At 32.9% G+C, this 20,694-nt stretch overlaps 3 protein-coding genes across 3 annotated transcripts; 2 read left to right on the top strand and 1 right to left on the bottom strand.

The window, feature by feature from the left end:
- Positions 1-1,282: 1,282 nt before the first annotated feature.
- LOC129887805 (metal tolerance protein 4-like) lies at positions 1,283-7,190 on the top strand. Its single transcript, XM_055963035.1, has 7 exons — positions 1,283-1,569; positions 4,517-4,686; positions 5,586-5,784; positions 5,929-6,107; positions 6,190-6,340; positions 6,642-6,772; positions 6,859-7,190. The coding sequence occupies exons 1-7, from the start codon at positions 1,356-1,358 to the stop codon at positions 7,036-7,038; spliced, it is 1,224 nt and encodes a 407-aa protein (XP_055819010.1). The 5' UTR covers positions 1,283-1,355; the 3' UTR covers positions 7,039-7,190.
- A 2,772-nt stretch (positions 7,191-9,962) lies between these two features.
- Positions 9,963-15,122, top strand: LOC129887806 (CDT1-like protein a, chloroplastic). Its single transcript, XM_055963036.1, has 7 exons — positions 9,963-10,307; positions 12,004-12,123; positions 12,219-12,453; positions 13,310-13,981; positions 14,182-14,383; positions 14,461-14,551; positions 14,936-15,122. Exons 1-7 carry the CDS (start codon positions 9,973-9,975, stop codon positions 14,991-14,993), a joined length of 1,713 nt encoding a protein of 570 aa, XP_055819011.1. The 5' UTR covers positions 9,963-9,972; the 3' UTR covers positions 14,994-15,122.
- A 10-nt stretch (positions 15,123-15,132) lies between these two features.
- On the bottom strand, positions 15,133-20,334 carry LOC129887808 (protein PHOTOSYSTEM I ASSEMBLY 2, chloroplastic). Its single transcript, XM_055963037.1, has 6 exons — positions 20,095-20,334; positions 18,396-18,499; positions 17,966-18,131; positions 16,768-16,860; positions 15,713-15,844; positions 15,133-15,554 (listed from the first exon to the last, which is right to left on the bottom strand). The coding sequence occupies exons 1-5, from the start codon at positions 20,174-20,176 to the stop codon at positions 15,714-15,716; spliced, it is 576 nt and encodes a 191-aa protein (XP_055819012.1). The 5' UTR covers positions 20,177-20,334; the 3' UTR covers positions 15,133-15,554; position 15,713.
- Positions 20,335-20,694: the final 360 nt, after the last annotated feature.

The raw sequence follows: 20,694 nt of genomic DNA on the forward strand, positions 1-20,694 counted from the left end.
TAAAATATCGATGATCTTCTAGACCTAATTTTATACTAAAGTCTTGATGGTCGTCAAGATTCCTGTCAAATTCATTTATTAGAAACTCACTATGATTTTTTGGGGTCAATTTATACCAACAAATTTAGTGGGATCTGAAAGCTATTTGTCTTAAATAAAATGAGTGAGCTAGAATAGATGGATGGTGTAGTGGAAAAATTCTTCTACTTTTTTCTATTACATGATTTATTTGTTGAATTGCAGTTATAAAACTATCACCTAAAATAAAATAAAGATATAAACTCATTCTATATGTATCTTATAAAGATATTATTTTGATTTAAGTTGATATTAGTGTCATATATGAAATTGTCATAACATCCAATTTAATTTATTTGTTCAAATCAATGTGAATTAGTCTTGTGTCTTACAACAAATTACTATATTTTTTTTTTCAATTTGAATCTTGATAACTATTGAAGAAATCAAATCAATGAAAAGAAAAGCGATAAATCTAGAAATATTTAAAAGATTTGCGTATATGCTATTATCTCCAGACTTCACTTATAAAATTACACCGATATGTTATTATTATATTTTAAAGAAGTAACTAAATAAATTATTGACAATGACAAATTCTAGCCAACATAAATGATCTAATGGTCAATACATAAATGATCTAATGGTCAAAGCTCGAATCCTTTAAAAATAAAAAGGGTAGCTTCATATTCACTAAAAATAATAATCATAAATTGGGATGAAATGGTCGAAATTTCTTCATCCTTAAATAGATATCTCGGATAGTTAAAAAAAAATTTATTGAAAATTTTTTATCATCTCGATAAAAAATAGGTCAATCTTTTTCAACACTGATACAAGATGAAAGAATCCCGCAAAAATAATACAACAATCAAAATCATAAATTTTAAAGTCAGTAAAAAAAATTTCATACTAAATCTTATAAATACATATAAAATTCTGCAAAAAAACGTATTTGATGAAAGTCCTCTATACAACTCGAAAAATCGAATTCATTCATAAAAATAAACAAGCTTTCCACTGAAATTTTATGAAATAATTTTTTTCAAATTGAGTATTTTCTAACTTGAGTATTCGATTAAATATACATCATTTAATTTCTAACTTCTTTTGTCTTTTATTCCAAATATATATAAAAAGCATTTTCTTAGAAGATTTATCTAACTATTTATGAACACCAGACAAAATCACAATAAATTTCATCAAATAGGTTTTTTTTTTAAAAAAACTCTACACAGATTATATATATATATATATATATATATAGGAGCTTTAATATGTCAATGAGGTTTTAACAGAATTGAAAAAATATATATAAAAAAAAATTTGGAAAACAAATGGAGGGAGAAGAAATCAAGAATGAACAGAAAACTCCATTGTTGGATGGGTGGAAGCTTAGTGGCAGTGGACGGCGGAACTCAGTTACAACTCTAAGGGGTGATTTCTTGGCAAGATTGCCTGAAAAAGTCAAGTCTTGTGTTAATGTTGAGGTAGATGTTGAATCTTCATCATCAATCATTGACATTTCCAAGACTTCTAGCTTGTCTAAAGGTAATCTTACCCCACCCCCACCTCAAGAAAAAGGGAGAAAAAGGGTTCTTGTTTTCTAGTATGTTTGGTGCATTATGCTTTTCAAGATTCAATTTTTATTCACATAAGGAGTTGTTTGATGCTTTTATGCTTTTCAAGATTCAATTTTTTGCTGACTTAGGAGTTGTTTGATGCTTTTTTGCTTTTAAAGATTCAACTTTTTGCTAAAGTTAAGGAGTTGTTTGATGCTTTCTGCTTTTCAAGATTCAATTTTTTGCTAAACTTAAAGGAGTTGTTTGATGCTTTTTGCTTTTCAAGATTCAATTTTTTGCTAACTTAAGGAATTGTTTGGTGCTTTTTGCTTTTCAAGATTCAATATTTTGCTAACTTAGGAAGTTGTTTGATGCTTTTTGCTTTTCAAGATTCAATTTTTTGCTAACTTAAGGAGTTGTTTGGTGATTTTTTAAGATTCAATTTTTTACTAACTTAAGGAGTTGTTTGATGCTTTTTTAAGATTCAATTTTTTGCTAACTTAAGGAGTTGTTTGATGCTTATTTTTGCTTTTCAAGTTTCAATTGTTTACTAACTCAATTACTTAAGTAGTGAAAGTGATTTGTATGATATCCAACAAAGCACATTTAACCTTTGAGTGATTGACATGTGTTTTTAGTACTACATTATGTAGGAAGTAATGTTACATTTGGAAGGAAAAAAGAAAGGGTCTCTCTGTTCTAATTTGTTTGGTGCTTTTGGCTTTTCAAGATTCAATTTTTTGCTGACTTAAGGAGTTGTTTGGTGCTTTTTGCTTTTCAAGATTCAACTTTTACTAACTTTAAGGAGTTAAAATGAACTAGATAATTTCATTTTGGAGATAATAGCATTGTTGGTCTCTTGGTTAATGGTAAATTCCGATTTGATCTTTGTAATATCTGATGGGGCACATTTAACTTTTGATTAATTGAGATATGAGTTTTTATTCCTTTTATGTAGGAAGTTATGTTAGATTAGGGGAAAAAAGGTCCTTCGATTCTAATTTGTTTGGTGGTTTTTGCTTTTCAAGATTCAACTTTTACTAACTTACAACAACAATAACAAAATCATTGTAGTCCCACAGTCTGGGGTTTGGGGATGCAAAGTGCACAGAAAATGAACCTTCGATTGATTGAAGTATGTGTAGATTCAACTTTCAAGGGGATGGTAGATTCAGCTTCAAGATTCAATTCTGATATTATCCTTGTAATATCTAACGAGTCACATTTAACCTCCAATTGATTGAAGGATGTGTTTCTATTCCTTTTATGTAGGAAGTTATGTTAGATTCAGGAAAAAAAGGTCCTTCGGTTCTAATTTGTTTGGCGATTTTTTGCTTTTCAAGATTCAATTTTACTATCTTAAGGAGTTAAAATGAACTAGATAATAGCATTGTTGGTCCCTCGATTATTGGTAAATTTTGATTTTGATCCTTGTGATATCCGAGAAGCACGACTTACCTTTTATGTAGGAATTAAAGTTATGTTTGAAAAAGAAGTGTCCTACTGTTCTAATTTGTTTCATGCTTTTTGCTTTTCAAGATTAAATTATTCAACTTCTAGAGTTAAATTGAACTAGATTATTCATTTTTACAAGTAAAATTTAGACATTTTTGGTGTGACGATGACATGAGTTGAGCTTAAATGGAATAGTGACGGTTCATATACCCAACCCGAACTTATTTGGGACTGAGGCGTAGTAGTTAAATTTAGACATTAAAAAGTTACAACAAGATTTTGTAAGTTGCAATTGTCCTTGTATCAAAATGGTTAAAGAATACAAATTTAGAATGTTAGTAAATGTTTCTTGGTTTAGATAAAGTGCAAAACATTTTTCGTTACAGAAGGATTAGTTTTTTTTTTCTTTTCTTCTTTATGTCATGTTTTGAATATATGAAGCAGCATACATGTGTTATGTATTTATGTGTCTGTATCTGTTGTGTTTATTGGAGAAGGTATGAGGATATTGGGACTATATGTTGTGTTGAACTTGCTGGCTTAGCTTCTAATTTCTAGCTCATTTCAAATCAGATGCGGATCTAGGATTTGAACTTGACGGGTTTAAATTCATGATTCTACCACTTCCATCAAATATACTGGGTTCAAAATTTATTATTTTTACATATTTAGTAGATTTTTTAAAACACATATACACAGCCTAAGTCATATATGTAGTAGCTTAAGGTATGCATGTTTTCTAGATGCGAAGGAGGGTCCTTTTTCGTTTCATCGTTTTCCGGTTTTCTTGGTTGCAAATTTTGTATAACTGGCTTTTCAGATTCTAATTGTTTGTGGTAAGTGCTATGTTGCTCAGACTCTTCAAAAATGTCGACTGGTGAGTGTTGGATACTCCAAAAGTAGTGCATTTTGGAGAATCCAACACAGTGCGGCAACAATTTTTGGATAGTCCAAGCAATATAGGTTGATTGTTCATCTTAGTAATCCATGTCTTGTTATGACATTCATATAAATGATTCCGACACTTTGTATCAATATATAGCTAATTGATTGGTTCACCAGAGGTGTGCAGAAGGATGAATGAAACCCTTCCATACTTTATGAGAGATCTAGCCTAGGAATGAAACATTTTATAAGGACCTTCTGATACACAACGCTTTCCAAATTAGCACGACCAAGGATATTAGTCATTAGTGTTGCTGAATCGTAGGAGAGGTTAGTTTATCAACAACTAGAGGCGGATCCAGGATTTGAAGTTTATGAGTTTCTACAACAACCTCAAGTTATTGTACTTCGATAACTGAGTTCACAATCAAATATTTAGATATTAAGTGGTTTTCTTAATACATATATAGGGTGTGAACAAAAGCTATTGGGTTCGCGTGACCAAGCTATTAGTAACCTTAAACCCCAGTTTCACTTTCTTTGTTGTATTATTCATTACCTTTTTTTTCATTTTTTGAGGTTTTTTTGTACCACAGGAGAAAAGGATTACTATGAAAAACAATTTGAGACCTTGAAGTCATTTGAAGAAGTTGATTCCATTGTGGCATCTAGTTTCATTGATGATGAGGATCATGAAGAAGAATCTCAAGATGAGAGGGCAATGAAGATATCCAATTATGCGAACGTTTTATTACTAGCTCTTAAGGTACCAACATTACATGCTCAATGGAATTCATGATCCGAGAATGAGAAAACTCTAAACTCGCATATCTGGCCTCTTGTATCTCATATATGAATTGACCGCTTTCCTTTGTGGTTGCATATGCTTCTGTCATTACAATTTGACAGTCTGATGAATATATATCACAATATTGAGTTTTGTCTAGCATTGTTTCACCAGAAGATCTTTTGTTAACAGACCCAAGCTCTTCAGAGAAAAGCATTAGTTTATCTGGAGTATGATTTCACTAGGTTTTATGTTTTGGTTACATCAAATTCTCCAAGACATTGATGTAACTTGGATCATATAAGAAAGCCATGCACTTATGAAATAAGAGCGAATGCATTTCTTGTTGTAGTCTTGTTGTCCGTTTATATTAGTTGTAGTATTGCCCCTAAAGTTTCTTGTCCTTCGATTTCTGTTACTATTTGTTGTTCCTTGTACCTCAATTATCATATTGTTTTGATGTAGTTTCTGTTCTGTTACTATATGTTGTTTTTCTTATTATCTGTTGTTGTTGCATATCTCCCCGTAATTCACTGCTTGCACAACAGTAGTGTTTTTGCCTCCTGGGGTGATTTCTTCCATCGGTCCGAGTCTTGGTGGATAGAGTTGTCCGTTACTTGTACTGGTGGGAGGTAGCAAATATTCCGTGCAATTAGTCAAGGAGTGTGCAAGCTGGCCCAGACACCACAGTTATTCAAAAAACAAAAAGTGATATTCTAGCATCTTTTTTTTAAATTAGTTTGATAAAGATGGTGATTATGCAGTTTCATATAATGGCTCTAGTAACACATCTTGCACCTTGGCGATCAATGCCTATAGCAATGACGTTTTATGCGTTTTTTCTATAATGGTAGTAGTAACTATCTTTCATCTTGCAGATCTATGCCACGGTGAAAAGTGGTTCCCTAGCTATCGCTGCATCTACATTGGATTCGTTACTTGATCTCATGGCTGGTGGCATACTGTGGCTCAGTCACCTGTCCATGAAAAATATCAACATCTACAAATATCCTATAGGGAAGTTACGAGTGCAGCCAGTAGGGATCATTATCTTTGCTGCTGTTATGGCTACACTTGGTAGGTCATCTCCTTTGACACGCTAACCATTTCATCCTATTTGCATTTTAATCTATCCAGTCGTTGCATTAGTTGGGGGCACTATGTTTAGAGAAGTATCAGTTAGAACAGTTTGTCACCGTGCTCACGTTTCTTCCTTTTTAGGCTTTCAGGTGTTGATTCAGGCTGTAGAACAACTAGTTAAAAATGAATCTTCTGAAAAGATGGCCTCGGATCAGCTTGTCTGGTTATATACTATCATGATAACGGCCACAGTGGTAAAACTTTCCCTTTGGCTATACTGCAGAAGCTCAGGAAACAACATTGTCCGTGCCTATGCAAAGGTGTGTTCAGTATCTTCGTGTTCTGTTTTTTGGCATTGTTATCCTGATCGTCTAGGCTCCTAACTTGAAGATACTTTCGTAGGATCACTATTTTGACGTGGTTACTAATGTAGTCGGATTGGTAGCAGCTGTACTTGGCGATAAATTCTACTGGTGGATTGATCCTGTTGGTGCCATTATTCTTGCACTTTATACTATCTCCAATTGGTCGGGAACTGTTTTAGAAAATGCAGGTATCGTCTCATTTTTGCTTTGAAGTGATACTTTTTTCAATACAACAACAACAAATAAGGAAAGAACTATTAGTTCATCAAGAAAGAAACATACCATGATAATGAACGCTGCAAACACGCTTCCTACAGAGCTCAATTTTCATCGATAGCCTGATTAAAAAACGGAGTGTTCTACTGAAAGATCTCATTATCTTGGTACTATATGTGCTCGAAGTACATTGTCAAAATAATGTAGCTTTGAATCGTCATATGATTATACTATACTATGTTCAATTCTATCTGAATGACGTTCTTCATGTAGTGTCACTGGTAGGACAGTCGGCCCCGCCAGAATACTTGCAAAAGTTAACATATCTTGTTATAAGACACCCTCAAGTGAAGCGTATTGATACAGTTCGAGCCTACACATTTGGTGTCTTGTACTTTGTAGAGGTTAGTCTCCGAAAAATCTGTATAACAGTATAAATGATTTTTATTCTGTCGATGATTTTGAAACTCGTTTGCTTCTTGTAATGTAGGTTGATATTGAACTCCCGGAAGATTTGCCTTTGAAAGAAGCACATACTATCGGAGAAACTCTACAAATAAAACTCGAGAAACTCCCTGAAGTTGAACGAGCATTCGTTCATCTCGATTTTGAATGTGAACACAAACCAGAGCACTCTGTTCTTAGCAGGCTGCCAAATACTGAACCATAGGTTCATGGTTACGTTATGCTCGGATAACGGAGGAGAGTTGCGATTACTTTAAACGGAGTTTTGTTGTTTTTGGACAAACATTTTAACTATATAAATGTGTATATTCGCATGATCTAGCATAAAAGTTCCAAGTGAAGGGTGTGTTTGTGTCATTTTTCATCTATGTTGCTCGAAATCTCTCAAATGATCGACAAGAATGCACACTTAAGAAGAGAATTCTGACACACACCAAACGACAGACATTTTTGAAGAATTCGAGAAAAGAAACATTTTTGGAGAATTCGAGAAAAAAAAATTGGGAGATCCTTTTGTTGCATTTAGAATTTCAGGTGAATGGTACTTGTGTCATTTTCATCTATATTGCTCATCGGATTATCTAAAAATGCGCACTTTTGAAGGATTTAGTACGTGCCTAAAGATATTTTTGAAGAATTTGGACAGTGCCTAAAGATATTTTTGAAGAATTTGGACAGTGCAAGGTTCAGGATTTTGAAAAATGGTTCATCCTTTTGTATGTTTTCTCATGTTTGATACTTATTTAAAGTTCGACTAAAGACTAATTTAAATTTGTATTAAAAAATTTCAAAGTAAAAAAACACTTTTTACTAATATACAATAATACTTAATATGATATTCTTGTCCTCAAGAATCTCAAGCACATGAGTTATGAACACGAAATGTTTTATGCACGCAACTAATAAATCATTTTTTAGCCTAAAATCCTGATAGAAAAAATTACTGAATGCATGAACACGAAATGCTTCGTCCACCAAATTAAATTACATTTATTTTTATTCCTTCTTCATGTATACAAACCATGCATCAAGAAAAGGAAAGAAAAAAAAACTCAATAGAAACTCCAATTCTACATTTCACCTTTAATTGTTCCTTCCTCTTATACAAAAGATGAAGGTACAACATACTCACTGTATTTTTACAGGTAAGAGTCTGAGAAAGATAGAGAAAGTATTTCTATCTTCATTGAAGAACGAAATAAGTATAATTTGACTAAGTAAAGTCTAAAAATCTTTGTAGAATATCGAGACTGTTTCTGTTTCTGATATATTTTCGACTAAATTCTAGAAGTGAGTCTGACTGGCAAAGGTGTAGCTAGTGGACCACCCTCAGTAGCAACTACTTTTTTCTTTTCTTTTTCTTCTTCTTGTTTTTGCTTTATCTTCTCATTCTCATTCACTCTTTCATCCTTAACCTGAAGTTGACACAAAGTGAAAGATTAGAAAAAGCTTATCTGAAAGATAAGCTACAAGTAATATGAATGATTGAAATTAACAAATTTATAATGTTTTTCTTTTTATAATCTTGGTGTTCAAATCAAATTGGTTGTACCCTTAACTAATTTCAGATATATGTCACCTCAAATAATTTCACAAAATATATGCTAATTTAATAAGATATATAACACCTCCTACCAATAATTATTATTGGATAACTCTATCCAATCCATTAAAATTAGGACAAATAGAAGAAAAAAATTGTCTCTTCTGGAATTCAAATAAGAACAAACTTGATAATTATAAAAAGAAAAGAACTTTACCTTTGAATTATTCACTTATAATTGCAAAAAAAAAAAAGGATGTATAGAATGAACTAAAATGGGATTATTATTTGTTTTTTGGTTTTATGTCCTTTGTTGTTGATGTTTTTGGGAGCCTTTTTCTTTCTTAAAAATTACTGTTATTTTATTATTTGTGAAACGGTGCAATATGATGAATAGGAAACTCTTTGGCCATTATTTGCTAGGTGTCTATTGTTTTTGTTTGCCATTTGTATATATGTGGCACTTCGTGGAGAACTCAAAAGTTAATAGTACTGGAAACATTTTATTAGATGAGATGTTCCAATTTTTGGAGGAAAAAAAAAGTTAGGGAGAGAGTCAGTGTATTTCATATACATATAAATTATATTAGATATATGTATTTGAAATATCAGATATATTCTGAAATACATATATTTCGGAAGAGAGGCAAGAGAGAAAAAGAGGGAGAGAGGCGTGAGATATGAGAGAGGCAATCGAGAGAGTGATTCTATCACATCTATATGCGAATCCGCTTGAATACAATATATTTGAAATAAATTATACATAATTTTGATTACATATATCTAAAATACATATATCTGGATGCGTTAGATAAATGTATATAGAGATCAAAATTTTATATAGGAGTGGCAATTGGGCGGGTTGAATCAAATTTGGACGGGTCATAATGGGTTAAGACAATAATTGGGTCAAGACCCAACTCAACCCAAATTAGTTTGATTCAAAACTGGTTGGGTCAAAATGGGTTAGGTAATGGGTTATATAACGGATCAAAATTCAACCCAACTCAATTATTACTAAGCCTAATTGTTTTATTTGTTCTTTCAAACTATTTTAGTACCTAATAAAAAAAATTATTATGAATATATGTAACATATCAAATTGAAAAAAAAGGTTTTTAAAAAGAATTCTCATGAGCCACTTCGGGTTACATATCAACCCAAATTTTTATGTGTTGAAATCAATCGAGTTGAAATGGATTGAACTAATGAATAAGCAGGTGAATATCCAACCCAAACTTCAACAAATTGGGTTGAATTAAATTGGATGGGTTGGATTAATTTTGCCACTCCTAATCTTTTACGAATGATAATTTTGAAGACACATAATTATGTTCGAAGCTGGTGAATTTGTGTTGTTTGCCCAAATTAAGAACCAACACAAAATAGGTGCAAATGACCCATTCATGGACCATATAATTATTGGGCCTAAATTTCAAATACACCAGCTACAGCCCAATGGGCCTTTCCTTTAGCTCTACGACTTAGCGCCAAATCTGACGTGGCATAGGAGACACGTCATCATCTTTCCCGCGCGAAAACCTAGCTATATATATTCTCTTCATTCATTTCAGTTTCAATTTCTGCCTCTCATCAATGTTGTTCACCGGATCTTCACCGTCGGATCGAAAATCATCGCCGGCGAATCCATATTCCGGTGAAAAATCTGTCGGAGTTTCAGCAGCAGCTCCGGTGATGGATCAATGGAGCATCAAAACACCGGAGAAACCGATCCCAAATCGCATCGCGCGGTCATTATTCTCCTTGAAAGACGTCAGAGAAGCAGCTCAGAAGCTCCGGAAACCCGATCCGAACCGACGAGAGCTTTCTGATCCGTTATTAAGCTTCGATGAACTGAAATCTCCATCGGTAGCTGAATCGTCGGGTTCTGAACGGAAGAAGCATGTAAATTCGGTAAAGCTACCGGAAAAGTGAGTTTTTCCTGTACTCTTCGTTTTGTTGGTTTATACACTTTGTGCCTCTCTTGACAAAATCCTTATTTGAATATTCTTCAATATGTATGTCACAATTTTTTTTTTATTGATTAATAAATGAGGCTTGTGACCGGGCGTTTAAGTCATGCTAGAACGCAAGTGGAAACATATTGATCTTCATGCGGATTGGGTGGGAAAAATATATTCAGATTTGAATGAAATTTTGTTGGCTTTTGTATATGTAAAGATTATGTAAAAGCACTATAAATTAGAATTTTGAATGTTATGAAAAAATTCTAGTAAAATATGAATTGTTTGATTTTTCCAATAGTGATAGTTTCGTTACCTTTTTTAACAAAGGAATAAATTTTGGTTAAACTATAGTACAGATAACTAGAGACAAACTTCGTCAATTCAAAAGTTACTGTAAGTGTTTGTTTGGAAAATCACCTGTTAATTGTATTTGCTGTAATCCGATGTAATTACATTGTAACATGTTGTCAGATAATTACTTGGTTAATTGGGGAGAATACAAGCTGATTAATTTTGAATTTCTTTCTTTTATTTTTTTCGTTTTAATTTATTTTTTTATTTTTATTATTCTAATATTTTTTAAAATATATTTTATTATATAATATTTATTTTTCATTTTCTTCTCATTCTCAACCCTTCATGTGATTTCATGCAAATTTTCATATTATGTTATTTATTTATTTATTCTATGTTTATTTTTTTTATTAGCATGATTTTATTAGTATTCTAAATTTTAAATTAAACTTGAATTCATTTTTGAATAAAGTTATAAACATACGTTTTTTACTTTTAAATCATATTTATGTACGTTATATTAAAATTTGACATAAGAGTATTATGTTAAATTTTTATTTTGAATTTAGAACTTATGTTATATTTTTAGTTTCATTTCTTTTAGTAATATTGACTTGATATTTCATATTACAAGCCATTTATTTTTTAATTAGATTTGATAGATTATCTTTTTGTCAATTATTTTAATAAATTTACTATGATATTATATTTATAATATTTAATATTTTTGTCAAACATGCATTTCATGATGTTCGTATAAATCTTGTATTTTTAGCTTTTATTATTAATTTAATTAAAATTTATTAATTTGAAAAATATAAATTATTTTTTTATAATATTAGTTAAGAACATATCTTTACTAATTAATATATTTTCAATAGACAATATATATCTTAAATATTTAATTTAATATTATTTATAAATACTCTTATTTGTCTAATATGAATTTTTAATTTTAGATAATTAATTTTTATTTTTAAAATCTAATATAATCTTGTAATTACACTTATGCAACCAAACAATACACTTGTAATTACATTGTGACAAACAAACAGGTCAGAGTAATTACTAGATTGTGTAATTACTGGTCTGGTAATTACTACCCTAGTAATTACACTAATTTTAATTTCCAGGTGGCTTTCCAATCAGACCCTAAGGAACAATAACAATTTAAAAGTCATGAAAAAGTTGTTATCAATGTAAAACTCAGTAGTCTCTCGAAATTCAAACAACGCCACATAGATTGGAACGGAGGCAATAGAAAAGTCTTGCATTTGTTTATTAGCTTAGAGTGATGAGAAAGTAGGAGACTTGGTTGAATTTTTCTTCTGTAATTCTTATAATGTATGTTTGCATTGCTGTATAGGTATGAAATGTTGGAAAAGTTCTTCAATAGCATGGATAGTTCAATTCGGCTGCTGCATTTGAAGGGATCTGCCACAAGTTTCACTAATATTAGTGCGAAAATAGAGATTTTGACTGATAAGTATGAAGATCTAAAGATGTTCAACATTTTCATTCATGGTGTTTTCTGTACTGAGAGGATTGTTAATACTTTTTTTTTTCTTTTGAAATTTCTAGGAGGTTTACGTATAGCCATTTAGCTCAGCTGAAGTTTATCTTACCTGAAGCCATTGAGATAAAGAAGATCCTCAAGCACGATGACCACAGTTGTTGCATGAAGCCGGATCTTTATATCACTTTAAATGCAAATGCAGTTGATAGTAGTGAGAAGTGGAAAGCTAACAGTAGCAGTGTTCTATTGAGGAAAGTATTCCGCTCTCGGCTTTTGGATTTCTTCAAGTCACACCCTGAGGTAATCAATTTTTCTGATGTTTTAATTATTTAGATTGAATGATCTCCTAAGGTAGGGGTAAGGTCTCCATACATTTTACCCTTTTCAAACCCCACTTGTGGAATTACACTGGGTATGTTGTTGTAGATTGAACGATCTGCCAAAATATAGATGATGCAGTATTGAGGTTTATTGGCTTGAATTCATGTTTGGAAAGACTAGTATGTTCTGAGATGTTATTTGATTTGCTTAGTTCTAAGTTGATACTTGTCTTTCTTTGTATTCCAAGCTCTGCATTTTCTCTTAGACACGGCCCAGAACTTTTTTGTCCCTGTGCTTCCGATGTTTCATTTGCAAACAATTTCTCTTGACCTATCGAGAGGAATATAAACACTTTAACAGGCTAGCAGTAGTTTCATATGGAGAAGTCGCTCTATACCATATCATGTTAAACTTGTTTGGGATGAAGCATATACAAATTGGTATTCACAGAGTTTCATGAAGATGCACAGTACTTAGGTTGCTCCTTTTATGTATGTAAGGAAAAGCTTAATATAAGGGAAGGAGTGTTGAATTCATAATTTTATACCATGTTTTCTGCAATTAAGATCACAATTCACTACTGCTTGGCGAATTGTACTTTACTCTCGGTCTCAGCGTTGACATAACCAGCACAAAGACTTGTACATATGACCATCATGTTGTCAGCTAAGACCTTGTTAAAGTAGAATTGAATGTTTCTACCTGAATCCTATTGCCCCCAGTATCCCTCCAAAGAAAAGTGAAAGGAAGATGATTAGATGGATGATGTTATTTCCATGACAACACTTTTTCTATGCATGCATTGTTGGTAATAATTAATATTTCTGCATTTCAGGGTGATGACATTCCTAAGGAAATGCTGCCAGGGCCATTCGCTCAGTCTAAGCAAGCAGTGAACGACTCATCTAGACCTTCTGGCTCATCCTTAACCACCGAGGCACCTATTGGCGCATTTCCACTGCAGTCGGTAGCTGCATCACACCTGTCTGAATCTTTTAGGAGATGCTTTTCAAATCGAACATCTATTACCGGTGGAACGGATGCCAAGGAAGAAAATAGCGTTCGCCTCGTGCCTATTTATCCAGCTTCCATACCCCTTAAAGTCATAAGTTCCACTGCGAAGAAAACAGTAGCATGTGCTGATGCTCCTAAGTTATCTCTAAAACAATCTAGTTGCATGAATTGCTCAGCAGGAGGGATTGTTTTGGCTAGTTCACCATGTCATACACCTGATCTTCCTATGGTTGAAGCCAAAAAGGGAGAAGATGGTTCCACGGCTGCTCCAGCAACCCCTATGTTCAAACCTCCTAGGAGATGTTACATGAGTCCAGATGATGATCCAGCTGAATCACCAAAAAAATTAGCTAGACGCCCTTTGACTAGAAGGTCGTTGTTCTTTGACACTCCTGTGAAGAGTGCAAAAGCTGCTGATAAAGTCAGTGAGAGTGGAAGTTTTTCAACTGATGATGATATTCTTGACATTCTTCCTGAGAATCTTCTGCAATCGGTAAGAAAAGATACACCTGCATATCCATCTTCCTTGATAAAATTTGTATAGACCCAACTGCATTGGGATTCATTTAAATTTTCATTCCTCAACGTAGTTGAACTACAAAATATTATTCACTCGTGAATCATGAGATTATTTGGGGATTTGCTCAACTTTCTGTTTTCCGCAACAAGAAACTAACTTCTATGATTCCACAGATAGGAGAAAAGGAGAGTGAAGCACTAGCGGAGCAAAATCCAGCCATATCCCAGGCAAAAAGGCGCAAACAGATGATTGCTTGTTTGCCTCGCCTCTTTGACATGATTTATTTCCTATTTCAATCTATTAAACGTTCTGTCATGATGAAAGAGGAGCTCATGCAAAGAGTAATTTCAAGCCATTTAGAGATTACTGATAAAAGTAAGCCCAGTTTACAATTTTCAGAAGCCTGTAGTCCTTTTGACAACTTTCTGAATCTTGATGTTTCAATAATGCAGGTGAAGTTGAACAGCAACTCATATTACTGCAAGAACTGGCTCCCGATTGGATTTATGAAAAACCATCATCTAGTGGAACTCTCCTCTTACTGTAAGCTACCATTCTCAAATTCCAATCATTTGTTTGCTTTGTCCACAAGCCATGATGAGTTAAAGATATCTATGTTGTCGGCTTCTTGATCACTTTTCTTTGTTAGAGTTGGTTAGAGTCTCACATTAGTCGAGGGACTAGGCTAATAGTCTCTTTATATGGACTTTGGGCAATAGGTTGTGTTACGTACAAGAGCCATATTGTTACCTCGGTATTAGAGCCAAGGTTCATCCTTGTTTGGGACACATGTTATATAGTCCACACCCCAATTGGAGCCTGTATGTGTGTTAGAGTTCCATATTGGATGAGCAGGTGTTAACTCTTTCCTCGTGAGCTAACTTTTGGGGTTAAGTTAGATCTAACGTCTATATCTTTATTTTGCAGTGTTAACAAGATATCAAATCCTGGCACAATTCGTTCAAGACTAGCAGAAGCCAATTGAGATGAGCAAGAAAATAGTGATTGTACTTTATATTACTAAGTAAAGGAATAATAATTTAGTCAAAGTTGTAAATAATAGTTTTTGTTTAATTAAGTAGATATTGTTACAATACCACTTATATTACATCAAATGGCCTGTAGAGTTATGATATTGTTTCATTCTCTTAGTAATTAGGTCATTGTATTTCAAGTTTAAATGAAAAAGAAGTAACAATTTTCCATACGAAGAAATTATATATTCTAAAGTACAAAATAGTCTCTCTTTTCTCTTCTTTCATTCTCTGTTGTTTTGAGATATGAAGACAATACTCCAAAATAGTTGCTATGCAAACTATATCATGTGGCAGAAACTACTTTCCATTTCTTTCAAGAATGGTCGCGGGGGTGATGAAAGTCTGGGAATACAACCCCAGTATTCAAGATAGATCGGGGAGTTAGAACAAGAGTTCGTCGAGAGGTTTAACACGTACACTTTATATGTGCAACAACACAATAGTTGTGACATCCATAGTTCACTTGAGTCTGTTTTCATTGTCCTTCTGGTTTAAGTATAGCTTTCAACCTGAGGAATAGGAAAGGTAACAAAGAACAAGATTAGAAAAGAAGACGCTACCCAGAATACACTTGGAACGTAAAATGACGTTGTACATTACAAAGGTAAATAAAACAGGATTCATAAGACTAGAAATGAATTAAGATAAAATTGCTGAGTTAATTAACCTTATGAGTTTGGCAACAGTCGTCCATTATACATCTTGTCAAGTAACTGTCTTGCGTCTGGCCGCCTAAGAAGACCTTTATTATTAGGTACACCAGTTCCCAAACATACAGGACATACTAGTTTCCCTCGTCCTGGTAAGCGGTAAGAAAAAAATGTCATTATGTGAGTATTCAAGATAAGACAAAATGAAGGCATAATACATGAACAGACACTTAAACTTGGTCTCAGCTGAGATAAGTAAACACTCCAACTTTGAATATGCACATCTACACACGTCAACTCGTCTTCACTGTGTCAGTTGACCACTCCAACTTACATGATGATTATCTAGACACGTCCAAAATTTATGTGTCATGTCAGCATCGGGTGTACACGAGACACATTTGAGACGAGTCGGAGTGTTTAGTTGTCATCAAGTTAAAGTGTCTAAATATGCACTCTCAATGTTGGAGTTCTCACTTGCCAGTTGAAGCCAAGTTTGAGTGTTTTTATGTATTATGCATAAAATGAATCATTCTGAAAGCAAACAATTATCAAGGGAAAAGACTGTCCATCAAAAGACTATTGATGGTATGTCTCGTTGGGGTATATCGAAATGAAAATGGAGCAATTCTTGTTTTGTGACTCGATAAAGAAAATCCTACATCTTATGCAATATTCAAATTTTGGCTTTGTGCAGGGACTATGATCTACATTTTTACTTCTCTTCTTCCTTGTAAGGACTCAAAGGTTCATTACTTTTCACAATCCATGTCAGACAATTTGCCTCAGGGACTATGGATGTCGAATCAAGTTTGAGTAAATGCTGCAACACATACTACTACTTTCATGTTAGGAACTAAGGAAATTATCGACTCATACCAACTACCGGAGCAATCACAGTTTAATTTCAAGAGACACAAAAATATGAGCTAATATTCCGATTTTTTTATATAAGACATTAACGATGAGAGCAAAGTTCCTAATGGATTCATGCAGTTCGAGATGGATATCAAAGAATAGCATGATAAATAGGAACAGCTTCAAGACATAAAAGTTAGATATAGTAACATACCATAACAATTGGGGCATTCAGTGAACTCATAAACGTCTTTAGCTCGTTTTCTGTTTAGAGCTTTCCATTTTCCTGTACCACCACACATATCACCTAAATAAAAAACAAACAACCATCTTAAAGTAGATAGAGCACCAACATAAGCTATGCATACGATATCTTAGTGCTTCATCTAAATTGGGATATAAAATTCTTTGATTCTTGTCCTGGATAATAGACTAGCTATATTTTGTCCTTCAGTTACTTGGAAAATGTATGACGAAAGATTCAACAGACATCGGTAGTTCCCAAATTATCTGCTTTAATGTATTATGTGAGGAAGAGATCGGACGAAGACAAGGAGAACAGGAAGACAGGTTCTGAACAGAATTGTAAAACAAGGACCCGCAGACAAAGATATCAACCAGAAAGAAAAGATCTCAATAATAATTTTGCATATTGTTGAGATTTGAGTATCCAAAGAATTTGAGTAGTCAGAGATTCCCTCAATCTCTACATCTCGTTCTCTTAGTCGAGGAAAAAGATAGAAGCACAAGAAACTTGTATGCGAACAATCATGAATACAATCACGTCAAGATTGTACGTGAAGGAAACTAACTATAAAGACATAATTTAGATATTCTTATTCAGACTTCTCTCTCTTTTTGGTTTGTATTAGCTCAAGTTTCCACTTTCTAAACCCGTTCTTCGGCAATATTGCAAAAACAGTTTATTTAGGTGTGTTGTTTTGATGCTCAACAATTCTCAAGTTTGCCTTAACTTCGAAAAAGAAAAGTTCATTGAGGTTCTTGTTTCCATGTTCAACACTTCAAAAACAGAACTGTTTGGATAAAACATTAGAACCTTAAATTCTCAACAATACAGTACTACTGACTCACAATAAAAACTTTCAGCAAGTCATTACATATTGAGTTGCGTGTACTTACATGTTAGTTAGTTTTATTAACTATGTAAGTGCGTTTCTGTTATAATTCAAAGAATTAGCATATACTGGATCCTATAATTATATAGGGGTACTGGATTTGGTTATAAGGGTTTCAGTTTCAAATTATTTTGGAATTTTAATATGATAATCTTCGAGAATTTGTTTATAGGCATGGAGAAGCATAAGAAAAGTTCTCTTATAACATCTTGTTACTAAATGTAATAGGATTGGTGGGATGAAGCAAGCATAACGGGGGAAACAATATACACTTACAAATTATAGCGCCACTACCCCCACAATTCCGACATCCAGGACTTTCATTTCCATCTAAGGCAATTGCTTTTGGTGCAGAAATCAGATTCCCAGAAGCAGATATCAGAGCTCCAGTGGAGCATAGGCAAGTCAGACACCATCTCCGTGAGACTGACGTTTCAGATTTCTGTTCCAAAAAGCGAACAGCACTCAAATCAATAAATATAATCTGATGATAATTGTAGACAAAATAGTATATTGTCAATTTTATTGTATATGATACATTACTATTTGGAGGGTCGAACTATGTTTTCCTCATTACGATTTTCTCAAACATTTTCAAAAAGATATTAATTTACAAAAAGAAAAAACAGAATTTCCAAAAATCATCACTTTCCATTAAATTCAAAATATTACCAATCCAATCAAGAAGCTGTAAGAAATTACAAACCTTTTCCTCTACAGGTTCCTGTGAATGCTCAGAAGAAGCTGAAGTACAACTCTCATTCTCTGAGCTGCAGCTCACATGAGATCCTACCCTCTTCTTCAAACTCACTGCCGTTAACAGAAAAATAGTTACTCCCATGTACCAACATATTTTTCAGGCCAAAAGTTCATAAAGGGTCTTCAAAAATACTAACTTCCAACAAAATAATCCCAATCCCAATCCCAATCAGAAGGAACAATCAAGAATGACATCAACTATGTATCAAATTAAGCTGTTTGACTAACATGGATTGTGGTGTAGTAGTTTAAGGTTCAAATCCCAACAAAGCCAAAAAAAAAAACACTAGATGATTCTTCTCATCTATTGTAGCCTTGGTGGACAGCGTTATTTGTGAATTAGTCGAGGTGCGCAAAAGCTGGCCAGACACCACGATTATCAGGAAAAAAAACATACAAACTAAAGTTCCACTTTGAGATTTCATCTGTATACAGAAGTAGGGTCATGAAAAACTACAAAACTTGAACCAAAAACCAAACAAACAAAAATTCCAAGAAGAGTACAATATAAAATGACCTTAACCAATCTACACAAAAATCCATCTTTTTATCAACTTACACTGATATAAAGAACATTTGGAGTTTGAGTATGAGCCCCATAGAGCTGAGGGAGTTGGAAATGAGAGGTGGGAAGCAATCTCTCTCTCTCTCTCTTTGTTCTCTCTTTCTATCACTCAACTTCTACATATAGAGCCCGTTTGGATTGGCTTTAAGTTGGTTAAGCCCTTTTTAGCTTTTGGACGTGTTTGCCTAATGCTGACTTTAAGCCATAAAGTTCTTAAAGTCAGTCAAAAATGAAAAATGAAAAGTTAGGATTCCTAACCTTTTTTTTTTCCAAAGTGCTTAAAGTCATTTTCTTTGACCATGGAAATTACTTTTATATCCCTTATATTTTAACTAAATTCTCAAACTACCTTTTTTTATTCTTTTAACCCTAAAATTCACATCATAAGCACTTTTATCCAAACACTCAACTACTTATTTATAAAAATAACTTTCAGCGCTTCAAAGTTCTAAAAGCACTTCATACATAAAAGTTACTTTTTTTAAGCCATCCAAACGGTCTCATACACTCTATATTAGTAAGTAAAAAAAGTTGAGGTCTTTAGGATGATAATTGATATTTTTTTGAAGCTAAAAATATCAACAAGGGTCTTCAAAAATACTAACTTTCATCAAAAAACAACCCCAATCAGAAGGAACAATCAAGAATAGCCATAACCAACAACAAGTGTATTCCCACAAGTAGAGTCTAGGAAGGGTGGTGTGTAGTAGCCTTAACCCTACGTTAAAAGTAGAGACTGTTCTAAAAAAAAAGTTTGAAAAGAAAATACCATAATGAGGAATAGAACAGTATCAACAGCAAATAAACAAACATTTCCCAATTGCTATATCTCAATTGTGTGTTATCAACTTAAACTGCTTTGAAAAAATACACCTGAAGTTCCACATAAAAAAAAATTCAAAAGGGTTTTGCCAAAAACATAAACTTTCAACCAAAATGACCTTAAACAAATCAAAAATATCCCACTTCAAGATTTAATCTTTATGCAAAGAAGGATCAAGAAAACTACAAAAATCTAACTCAAATTTTTTTAAAAAAAAATTCAAGAAAATCAAAACAAAAGGCTGCTGTATCAACTTACACTGATATAAAGAAGAAGATTTGGAGTTTAAGTATGAACCCCATAGAGCTGAAGGAGTGGAAAATGAGAGATGGGAAGCCATCTCTCTGTGTCTTTTTTCTCTTTTCTCTCTTTTCCTATCTCTCAACTTCTACATATAAAAAAGTTTAGATTTTTATTCTGATATTTGAGATTTTGAAGCTAAAAATATCAAATTTGGGTTAAAGAAAGCAAAGGGTGTTTTGGGTTTTGTTTGTTTTTTTTTGTTTTTTGATGAATGAAAATCTCATCTGTGTTCCAACATTGGATAAACAAACCTTAGCCTCTAATTTCTGTATGAATATTCAAGTTATGTTTAATTCATTTTTACCCCCTAAAGTTTAGATAGATGATTTTTTATCTACCCCAAACTCTAAAAAACATTTCTTGAACTAACTTATTTCAATTTATACGTCATACTTTTTTTTTAGTATAGCTAAAAAAGAATATCTTATTTTCTTATTAATTTAATATTAAACTTGTTTATTTTGCATTTAATGAGATGATTTTCAATCTCATAAATATTTTTGATCAGAGGGAGAAACTCGTATTTGAAGTTTTGTGTTCCAAACTTGTTGTCGA

This window comes from Solanum dulcamara, chromosome 4 (genome assembly GCF_947179165.1).
Source record: "Solanum dulcamara chromosome 4, daSolDulc1.2, whole genome shotgun sequence".
In the NCBI taxonomy this organism is placed as follows: Eukaryota; Viridiplantae; Streptophyta; class Magnoliopsida; order Solanales; family Solanaceae; genus Solanum; species Solanum dulcamara.

Coding starts and splice junctions, on each gene's coding strand:
- LOC129887808 (XM_055963037.1), bottom strand. CDS start 20,176: ATGGCTTCCCATCTCTCATTTTCCACTCCTTCAGCTCTATGGGGTTCA. Junction 16,861..17,965: donor GGGTAGTGGCGCTATAATTT/GTAAGTGTATAT, acceptor TTTTTTATTTAG/GTGATATGTGTGGTGGTACA. Junction 15,845..16,767: donor TGAATGCCCCAATTGTTATG/GTATGTTACTAT, acceptor ACCGCTTACCAG/GACGAGGGAAACTAGTATGT.
- LOC129887805 (XM_055963035.1), top strand. CDS start 1,356: ATGGAGGGAGAAGAAATCAAGAATGAACAGAAAACTCCATTGTTGGAT. Junction 4,687..5,585: donor TTTTATTACTAGCTCTTAAG/GTACCAACATTA, acceptor TTCATCTTGCAG/ATCTATGCCACGGTGAAAAG. Junction 5,785..5,928: donor TGCTGTTATGGCTACACTTG/GTAGGTCATCTC, acceptor CTTCCTTTTTAG/GCTTTCAGGTGTTGATTCAG.
- LOC129887806 (XM_055963036.1), top strand. CDS start 9,973: ATGTTGTTCACCGGATCTTCACCGTCGGATCGAAAATCATCGCCGGCG. Junction 14,384..14,460: donor TTTAGAGATTACTGATAAAA/GTAAGCCCAGTT, acceptor TCAATAATGCAG/GTGAAGTTGAACAGCAACTC. Junction 14,552..14,935: donor AGTGGAACTCTCCTCTTACT/GTAAGCTACCAT, acceptor TTTATTTTGCAG/TGTTAACAAGATATCAAATC.